The sequence below is a fragment of the Lactuca sativa genome, chromosome 5 (assembly GCF_002870075.4).
Source record: "Lactuca sativa cultivar Salinas chromosome 5, Lsat_Salinas_v11, whole genome shotgun sequence".
In the NCBI taxonomy this organism is placed as follows: domain Eukaryota; kingdom Viridiplantae; phylum Streptophyta; class Magnoliopsida; order Asterales; family Asteraceae; genus Lactuca; species Lactuca sativa.
In genome coordinates this window covers 107681130-107691919 of record NC_056627.2, presented here as the reverse complement: position 1 = coordinate 107691919, position 10790 = coordinate 107681130, and the positions used below count along the sequence as shown (strand labels likewise).

Genomic DNA, 10790 nt, shown 5'->3' with positions numbered 1-10790 from the left:
ATTTAAATCCGATCCGATCCAACCAAATTACAATTCGGTTGGATCGGTTTTTACAATTCGGTTTTCAAGAGGCAAGAATTTTAAAATATATATAACTTAAATATTAGTAAATTCTATAAAAGTATCTAAAAAAACTTTTTAATTATGAATTATAGTTTACAGGATTAATATTATAAAAGTCCTAGATTTTTAACGCGTAATTGGAAAAAGCCCTAATATATCTTTTATTATTGCTATTGCCACAACTTTCTTACATAATTATCACTCTAGCCCACTTAACGAATTCCATGGTTAATTTGGTTAATTTTTTTTGCAAAATCAGTCCTAAAAAGTTCAAATTTGGTCCCTGAGTTTTGCAAAAAATTACACCACATGATTTTTTAACTTTAGTTTTCATTTTTTGTATACTTTATTTATTTTCAGTTTTTTTATAAATATATATACATTTTTTATTTTCTTTTTTTTTATATACTTTATTTATTTTTATTTTTTAACATTATTTTTCGACAATTTGATTTTTTTTTTACCTTTTATACCTTTTGTTTTCTATTTTTTTCTATCTTAGTTATTTATTGTTTTTCTAATGTTTTTATTTATTTTGATTCAAGTAAATGAACTTGAATTTAATATAAACTACTATAACAAGTTTTTTATAAAGACCAATTATTATTATTATTATTATTATTATTATTATTATTATTATTAGTCTACTATCAAATTGAAAAATATTAACTTAAATTTAACTATTGATATTAAATATAGAAATATGATTTAATTTCCAAGTTATATAACACAGTAAAACACTAATTCTCAATAAACATGCTATTTTTTTTAATTTTCATTTTTTCGTAACAAAAATATAATAACACTAAAGAGAAAAAAGTAAAAAGAAAATAAGTTGGACCAAAATTACAAATATAAACATAACTATTTCATTTACTTGAATAAAAATAAAAAAATTACAAAAACTATAAATTACCAAAATTGTAATATAATCTAATATATTAATACATTTCACATTTTTTGAAAAAGGTCAATAAAAAGTTAAAAAGAAAAACAAATAATTGGAAAACAAATAAGAAAAAAAAAATAAAAATAATAAAAAGATGAAAAAATTAAAATATAATACAAAAAGAAATATGAAAAAAAACTCTAATATACTAAAAAATAGAAAACAAATGGAAAAAAGGTAAAAACAAAATCAAATTGATTAAGAATAAAATTAAGAAATGAAAATAAATAAAGTATATACAAAAAAGAAAATAAAAAATGTATATATATTTATAGAAAAACCGAAAATAAATAAAGCGTACAAAAAACGAAAAATATAGTTAAAAAATTATGTGGTGTAATTTTTTGTAAACCTTAGGGACCAAATTTGAATTTTTATGACTGATTTTGCAAAAAATTAACAAAGTTAACCATAAAACTAATTAAATGGGCTAAAGTGATAATTCTGCGAGAAAGTTGTGGCCATAACAATAACAAAAAAAATATTAGGGTGTTTTTTCAATTACGCATTAAAAATTTAAGGCTTTTATAATATTAGCCCTAGTTTATAAACAACTATTAAGAAAATTTGATTATAATTTAATATTTCATTGACAAAAAACTTTTGATAAGAAGTATATATTGAAATATTATATTAGATGAAAGTTTCTAATAATTAAATAAATAATTTGGTAAATTTATAAATGATTAACTATATATTTTAAAAATAAATAATAAGTTGTATTCGGTTTTTTTGGACTATTCGGTTCATATTTTATAAACCAAAACCAATCCGAAATCCAGAATAATAATTCGGTTTAACTTGAAATCAATTAAAAAAGCCGAATATCCGAACCAAATAGTCCGATTGGACAATTCGGTTTTAACCAAATAGGTAACGGCCGTATTACTTTCACCCTCGAGGAAACGCTTGCTGTTGCCGCTTGCCTCTGGATTTTAGTTATCAGGTAAATCATCAAATTTGTTTTGCATCTTGTTGTCTGCTATTTGGTGCGTGTAAATCCTGCATATGAACAATTGGAGGCATAAACTAGAGCAATTAAACTTGAAATTACAAGATTGGGTTTTTCTTCTAAGTATGGAATTCTGGTTATCAATCCATGTTTGTGTGTCTTGGTTTCTGTTCATACCGATACCAAGAGAAATTTTGAAACTGTTAGTGGTTTTGAATAGATCTAAAGCTATTTGGTAAGGCGATTTGAGGAATGACTATGGGCTGTAATTCATGGTTCGCTTATCATCATATCGCGGGGTTTGACCGAACTAATCTGTTTTAATTTACTGGCTTAACTTTACCTATATAACTTGGATTGGATGGTGTTGTTTGTTTCAAAAGGATTTGACCCTGGCTGGCCAAGAGTTTTTGTTGGATTGTTACCGTATCTGAATAATCGTGTAGCCAAACATGTTTCATGTTTGAACTTGTGTTTTTTAGGCTTTTGTTTCTAGTAGAGTGTTGTATATAGCAATCTGTAAGGCAAAACCCCTCTGGATGGATGCTACACACTGTATATATTATATGGTTGTAATGCATTGCTGTGCTGGTTTGGTTGTGGTGATTTCATAATTTTATATGTATATAATAAAGTATAAGATAAGATGTGTGTGGAAAATTGATGATGTGGTGTTAACTTGTTAATTGTTATGAGGTTTGAAGGGATGAGAAGCAGTGCCAGTGCAGGGGAAGTGGAAGATGTTCCGGAGTTGATGCAGCGTATACAATCATGGTTGCCGGTAAAAGAAGCAGCCCGCACAAGCGTGTTGTCCAAGTCATGGCTGCACGCTTGGTCAACCATCCCTACCCTCATCTTCAGTGTTGGAAGAGAAAGATGCATGAATTTGGTGTATGTGGACCGCGTTCTATACAGGTATCTCCGTGACAACATACCAATCGAAAGGTTTGACCTTATGATCGACGTGGAGAACCAGGAGTCAGCTTCTCATGCTGAAAAATGGATGGGGCCCGTGGCAAACAAAACTTGTCTCAAAGAGTTTTCCCTCTCAATCACCCTTAATGGTGCCTCGTTTACGTTGCCAGATGAGATACTCTCGGGTGAAAACCTAACTAAGATAACAGTTTCAGGTACGACTGGGGGCCGTGTTCCGATGACGACTAGCCAGCATCCTGTGATCAAGTGTGTGTCCCTACGAGAACTGCACTTGGATTGTGTATGCATAAGTGAAGAGGCACTTAATCACATATTGTCGTCTTGTAGCTTGCTTGTTAAGATAGTGCTTTTCAATTCTTGCAATGGGTTCAACACCATCAAGGTTAAAAACCTTCCTCGTCTTTATGAATTACGAATAAATTTAAATGCTGTAGACTCTACTGCTTTGGAAATCAGTGATGTCCCAAATCTTGGCCTGTTTAGCTACGAACTAGATGTACGATTTTGGCTGCACGATCACCCCCCTCCTCCATTCAACGCCTCTTCAATATCATTAGGAAGAAGCGTGACACACTTAACGTTAGCTGGTGTGATAACGGACAATGCGTGTCTTGACATCTTCAAATCGCAATTTCCTTTTCTCCAGAGTTTGACACTTTATTTGACATCTTGGATGTTGGGAAGCTTCCATTTAACATGTCCTTCCATCAAAATATTGTTCTTGCTGTCGTGCCCAGCCATGGTTATCGATGTACAAGTTTATGCTCCAAAATTACTTTATTTCCATCTTTCTGGCTGCATATTGCCTAGTCTTCTGTTTCCACTCTCGTCTCTTCAGCATTTCAAGGTTTCACTCATGCTCCGGCTTCCTGTTGATGCAGACTTTTTTCTTATGATGAGGGAAGCATTCGAGTTATCACGCTTGTGCTACCTTCATATATCAACTGACAACTCTATTCCACCATTGGATATTGACATCGATGATCTACGAACAAGGCTCCTGCTTCCTCCTGCTACTAACATGCAAGAACTGTGGTTTGAAACGGATGAGGACGAAGGCCTGTGGGAGCGATCTCCATTTTTTGATGCATTCTTTGAGATTTGCCATCCCAAGCAAGTATTTCCACAGCCAGATGTTTCCTTCAAGCAAAACAATCACTTTTGCAGGCTTATGTTGAGGGAGGTATTGGAGAAAAAGAATACTAGAACTGCGTATTGGCCTCATTACCTGAAACATGTTCAAATAAGATGGGATCCTCATAAAAAATGGAAAGCCCTAACAAATTCTCACAGAAGCTTGCTAGACGGGTCGATTCCTGATCTCTATCCCGAGTTCAAACTAAAGTGGCGTTAACCACCATCTCTATTTGTTTTACTATTACATGTTTTAATTTTCGTTTTATCCTACTATGTATTTCAAACATATTTAAACATATAATTATAAATGATGTATTTATTTGGTAGGCCATTCGCTGCGTATATACACACCCTATTATTATTTATTGCTAATTGCTAATTATTGTACACCTGTTGGTCCGCCAAGCCTTAGAGCATGACCTTACCAAAATATTTGTTACATACATATTTAAACATATATGATATATTTAATTTTTTTCTATTTAATATTAGCTCAACTGATATAAAAAAAATTTATATTATATTTGGCATCACCACAAACTTACTAAAATTCATGGTATCCGGAGTGATTTAAAAGGAATTGGAATGTTACTGTAATTCCAGTGGTAATACACTCGCACATTTACCTGTTAGTTTAGTTGCCTACATGATGTGTGCATAAGAACATACATACACAACATTTTCATATTTGTCAAAAACATTTTTATTTTGAATATATATATATATATATATATATATATATATATATATAATTTGTAATAATTTTGATTTTAACAAACTCATTTTTAATCAACAAGATGAATCAACCTAAAGTTGAATTTCCAAAACCCATTGTGCCGGTATGAGTTATATTTTTAACGATATGAAACCATGAGTCTCACGATGAGTCTACAAATTTACAAAATTACTCACCCAACCAAGTTAGCTATCTTTTCTACAACTTTCTTCTTAGCTAACGAATAATTCGCCGAAGGGGTTTTAATGACCTAGAAAGTTAACGAACTTTGTTCTTTGTCCATATTTCGGTAACCATGTTTTTTCGTTAACATTTGACCATTGAACTTGTTTGATTTGTTTAAAATAGGGTAATATGATTGGCAATTACGGTAATATTACCTTATTATGAATAGGTCAAACAAGTTTATTGGTCAAATGTATACGGAAAAACATGGTTATCTAAATATGGACAAAAACTAAAGTTTCTTACCTGTTTTTGTAATATTGGACAAGAACCGTCTTAAAGACTGTGTTGTTAAGTCTTTAAAGGACATACAACCTAGCTCCTTAAGTGTATACAACCTAACCCCTAACTAGCTGAGTCTAAACTAGATTGGCCCAAGACCTCACCATCTCCTCATACATAAAGACCTCATACATATAGACCGGACAACCCAATTTCATGTCATATCAATGAGTGTTATGACTACTTGCACTTGACATAAAGAACCCAATATTACCAAAACAAGTAAGGAACTTTGGTTTTTGTCCATATTTAGGTAATCATGTTTTTTTTTCGTACACATTTGTCCAGTAACCTTGTTTGACATTTCATAATAGGGTAATGTTACCGCTAATTACCGGTCATATTACCTTATTTTGAACACGTCAAACAAGTTCAATGGTCAAATGTGTACGAAAAAAACATGGTTACCTTAATGTGAACAAAGACCAAAGTTTGTTACATTTCTAGTTCAGTAACCCTTCTGTATTTAGCTTACTTACAGTAAATAAATAAATAAATAAATCTTTACAACAAATTTAACAAAGTGATAGAAAGATTATTAGACCTAAACGTGAATTAATTATCAGAAGAATGGTCTAATTATAATAATCTTAACCATTTTTTTATTTATGTGCAGGGAGCCTTATCATGCCAACAATGACGCGTTCTGTAAGCTCCTGGTGATCATTTGTGATTGCTAACTTGTCTATACGAAAATTGTATCTAGAAAATATTAGATATACATAAATTTAAGAGGTTTTGACTTAAATAACCATCAAAATCATGAAAGTGTTTCAATTTAACCATTTAAATTTCGATTAGGCTCGATCAGCCGTGAAGTCATTGTTTTTGTTTGATTTAGCCATTATAACTTCAATAATAGGTTTTTAGGTTGTCTTGTTTACATGGCGTACCACATAGGCATTTATGACCCACTTTTATCCACGTGGCGATGACATAGCGTCCATATGGATTTAGAAAAAAATTCAAATTGTAATTTCTCAATTTTGAAGAAGCGTCTCTCTCTCTCTCTCTCTCTCTCTCTCTCTCTCTCTCTCTCTCTCTCTCTCTCTCTCTCTCTCATTTCCAGGCGATCTAAATTAAACCTGCCTCACCATCTCTCAAAGCTCTCACACACTTTAAACCGTTCTCGAATTCATCTCTTTGTAAATGCGATGCCGCCTTGAAATAGATTATTATTATTTTTTTTGGAAATCTACAAGTAGATTCAAGAAAAAAGGAGAAATCATCCATAATTAGAAGGTAAAATTGAGGGATTCTATGTTTGGGATTAGTTTAGGTTTCGAATCCATAAGTGAAATCAACTTCTTTGATTGGTTTGACTTTGTATATGCTTCCCTTTGTTCTAATTAGGTTGTATTTAATCTAGGATTTTATATATGCTTTAGTTATGAATTCCTATAACAAAAGGTTAAATAAGGGTTCATTTTTTTCATAATTTCAAGTTAGAATTTCTAAAAGGGGGAGAAAGAGGGCTGAGATGATCACCGAAGATGGAGGTGGATGATGGTTAATGGAGATGAAATAGATTAAGGAGGGGGTAAAGATGTTAGAAATAATGTCCACCAATCATTAACCAGTTGATAATATTTCAAAACAATAACATGGTCCTTTTGAGTTAGCCTCATGACACAATTAATAATATGGAAATAAAGAAAAATAAGTTGTTAATTTATTACGAATTAATAAATTAATTAGAATTTATTTTTGTAATTAGTTAAATAGTTTTAATTAATTAAAGAGATTAAACATTAATTAATTTCTCGAGATTAATTAGAATATTCCAAAAGGTTCTGGAAGATGGCGGTGGACGATATTGATATCCCTTAGATAGGGATAATGAAGGTTTGAATCAAATATAGATTAACATGAAGAGTTTGAACCCTTTTAGGATTCTACCAGCTGGCTATAAATAGACTACTAGGGCTCAAACCCTACATTTCAATGTTATTTAATTTCGTTCCCTTTTTCCTCTCTCACGCCATATTGACGAAAATATAAGCCTTCTCTAAGGGTTATTGATTATCACATTATCCCTTATTAGGGTTTCCTTGGTGTTCTTTTTGGAGTCTTATGTCTGACTACATTAGAGAGATTCTCCTTTGGTTCATTCATCCATTGCAAAGGTTGTTAATCACAAAGTCTCAATCAAGAGATAAAGAGGTATGTAGTTTATCCTTCTTTTAGTTTGATTTTAAAGTATGTTGCTAAAACTAGTAAAACCTAGATCTAGGGCACATCTACACTTTGGTTAATCTCTAGATTATTCCACTATCTTCTTGATGTATATTGATTCTTAGAAAACCCAACAACGTGTGTCGATTTCTTGATGCTTGAAAAAGGTATATCACCCAAAGTAGAGTGTCTCTAAAGTGTCAAATCCAAAAGGATAAATGTTAGAACTTGAAACTAATGGCTCTAAGAGTAGCATACTAAATTTCAAGAAGAGAAAAAAAATGTCAGTCATAAATGGAGAGAATTAGGGCGATATCTCCAGGAGGTTGGAAGGGTTTATTTATAGCTGAAGATGACTTGGTGGAAAAGAAATATGATAAGGATAATTACATTATTTAATTCAAATCAAATCAGTTTCCACATCCTTCCATAAATAATAAAATTCGAAAATCACTAGGGATAAATCCCAATGGATTTTAGTATCTTCGTACTGGATCCAGAATGTTCTAGTTATTTAACTTTTGAATAATTAACATTCAATCCCTATAATTTTAATTAATACCAAATTAATTCTAATTAATTCCAAATCAGTCAAAACTAGTTTCTAATTAGCATATCAAACTATGAAAATTTAATAAACTATTTATCTGTTTCTCTTAATTTATATTCTAACTCTTTTAGCTCTTGAGGCAACTCTAAAAGGACATTGTTATTATTCGCAAAGTTATACCAATTTGTTATGACAATGGAAACTTATTTCCAACGAATAAATCATGTTGACTCCTCCACGACCTATATTTTCTACCAGGTGGGTAAGACCCTATACAACATTTGGAGATCCGTTTGAAGACCCAATTATTTTCATGAGGCACTCCATTACATAGTGGCTAGACTCTTCGCAAACGTAACACTTTTCGGTTTTCTTCTGTTGGTTGTTTGTTGCTGATAATTGGGCTTATTGAACTCCTTTTTAGGTGCCAAGCCTTTCTTGTTCTTGGACCCATTCCTACCTTTATGGATAGAACCCCTACCAAACACATAGGACACACTCGATCCAACTTTACTCTTCTTGCTTATTTGTGAATTTCCTCCTCAATTGGAAGGTGCATCAAAAGATAATCCAATAAGTAGTATTTGGATTTATGCATCATCCTCCTTGAGAAGTCTTTCCAAGAATACGACAACATTTTCAAGATTGTGCCTACTTGGAAGAACACATTTAGTTTTGTTGACTAGGACTTGGAGTTCCAAGGTTTTTGTAATGCCTCGTTTGTATTTTCCTAATAATAACAACAACAACACAACAACAACAACAACAACAATAATAATAATAATAATAATAATAATAATAATAATAATAATAACAACAACAACAACAACAAAAATGATTATTATTATTATTATTATTATAAAAGGAAAATGCAAGAGTTTAAATATTTAAATTATTAATGTAACATCCCAAAAGTTCTAAGTGAAGTTTTTTTTAAATCGATCAAAAACAACTATTTATTCATTTAGAAATCTCATCATAATATAAAAATATATCATGTAATCATCATAGTACAAAATAAATCAAATCATGCAAAACATTGGTGGATACGGTACTATAAACATAAAGCTTAGTGAGTTTCTTAAAATACCACATATCGTACATACATATCAGCTCGAAGCAATACGAGTCTATTTTACTCCCAGTTCTATTTCACCCCCAGTCTATTTTAACTCAATCGGTGTTTTTCAATCGAACGGGTCTATTTCGCCTCCGGGTCTATTTCACTCCCGAGTCTATTTCAACTAACTCGATATTTTTCAACCGAATGGGTCTATTTCACCCCGCATACATATAGATACGAGCATATCAACAAGATTCGCAAAGCCTGCTAGCATCCTACACATATAATCCAGTAGGTTGGCATTGGTGCCTTCGACCCACGAGTATAGTGAAGAGACACCTAAATCGGTCAACAAAAAGATCTCACACACGAGTCGCTAGTGTTGACATCTCTCCCATTAATCATATCCAAAAACCAAACCCTAATTAGCAATTAGGATAAATCCCCAACCTAGCAAGTCCACATACCAAAAGAAATACTATTTGGGAAAAAGACCATTTTGCCCCTCTAAGTCCTCAACCCTCACAATTGACCAAAAGTCAAAATGGTCAAAAAGTCAACGTACAATCCCCTTTTTAGCACAAAAATGATCTAGAACGACATTCTTGAATTCTGTCCCATTATCAGTTCTAAGCGCCTTCACCTTCTCGTTGGTTTGGTTCTCAATCATCACTACAAACTTCTTGATTAGGTCAGTGACCCCAGACTTGTTGGACAAGAAGAAAACCCACGTGAACCGCGAGAAATCGTCTATCACAACCAAGCAGTATGAACTTTTGTTGATGCTAAGGACGTTGACCAGACCAAATAAGTCCATGTGCAACAATTGGAGAACTTTGCTGATCGAGTTGATTTGTTTTGGCAGGTGTGGCTTCCAGTGATATTTTCCTTGTGAGCTTCCCACACATTTTTCAAATGTAATGAAGTCTTTGACTGAGAGTCCATGTACGATCTCATTCTTTGCAAGTCGATTCAGGTTCTTTGCGTTAGCATGTCCGGGCCGACGGTGCCATAACATAGCATTATGCTCGGAGACTTTGGAGTAGAGGCAGGTGACTTGTTCCGGGAGATTATGATTCATGTCTATGATGTAAGTGTTCCCGTATCTTTTAGACTTTACAAGGATCCGTTCTTCTGGGATGACAATGACTGGCTACAAAATCAGATATTCTTTATCGGTAAAGTGAGTGGAGTAGCCCTTGTCACAAATTTGAGAGACACTCAACAAACATTGCTTCAACTCGGGCGCATAGTTGACGTTCTCAAAGCTCAGCACTCCATTGGTAAAAGTTCCTTTTTGAGTGATCTTTCCTCCATCCCCTCCCGAAAAGGAAACATATTCCCCGTTAAAGTTTGAATGTCGTGCATTTGGGAAATGCCTCCTGTCATGTGTCGGGAACAACCGCTGCCGACATACCACGGTTTGGCGACATTCCACCGCAGCTGATCTGCACGATGAGCGGGATCATTTAGATTTGGGGACCCAGGTCATTACAACCCTGGGTTTACCCTTGACATTCACATATTTATCTTTTTGATTTTTCAATTTGAACTACAATCAGATGCACTATCAGAAAATGACGATGATTGGAAAAGTGTAGATTTGGGCACCTACTGATAATTAGGTTTTGAAGAATTCATAGGCGATTTAGAAATATTTTTATTTTTCTTTGAGCGTTTAGATTTTCGTCTAGGATTAGTCGAAGATCCAGACGCACCCTT

The 10790-nt window shown here is 32.9% G+C and overlaps 1 protein-coding gene across 1 annotated transcript; it reads left to right on the top strand.

Moving 5' to 3' along the window:
• The first annotated feature begins 1866 nt into the window (after positions 1-1866).
• Positions 1867-4409, top strand: LOC111911752 (uncharacterized). Its single transcript, XM_023907497.3, has 2 exons — positions 1867-1958; positions 2669-4409. Exon 2 carries the CDS (start codon positions 2671-2673, stop codon positions 4252-4254), a length of 1584 nt encoding a protein of 527 aa, XP_023763265.1. The 5' UTR covers positions 1867-1958; positions 2669-2670; the 3' UTR covers positions 4255-4409.
• Positions 4410-10790: the final 6381 nt, after the last annotated feature.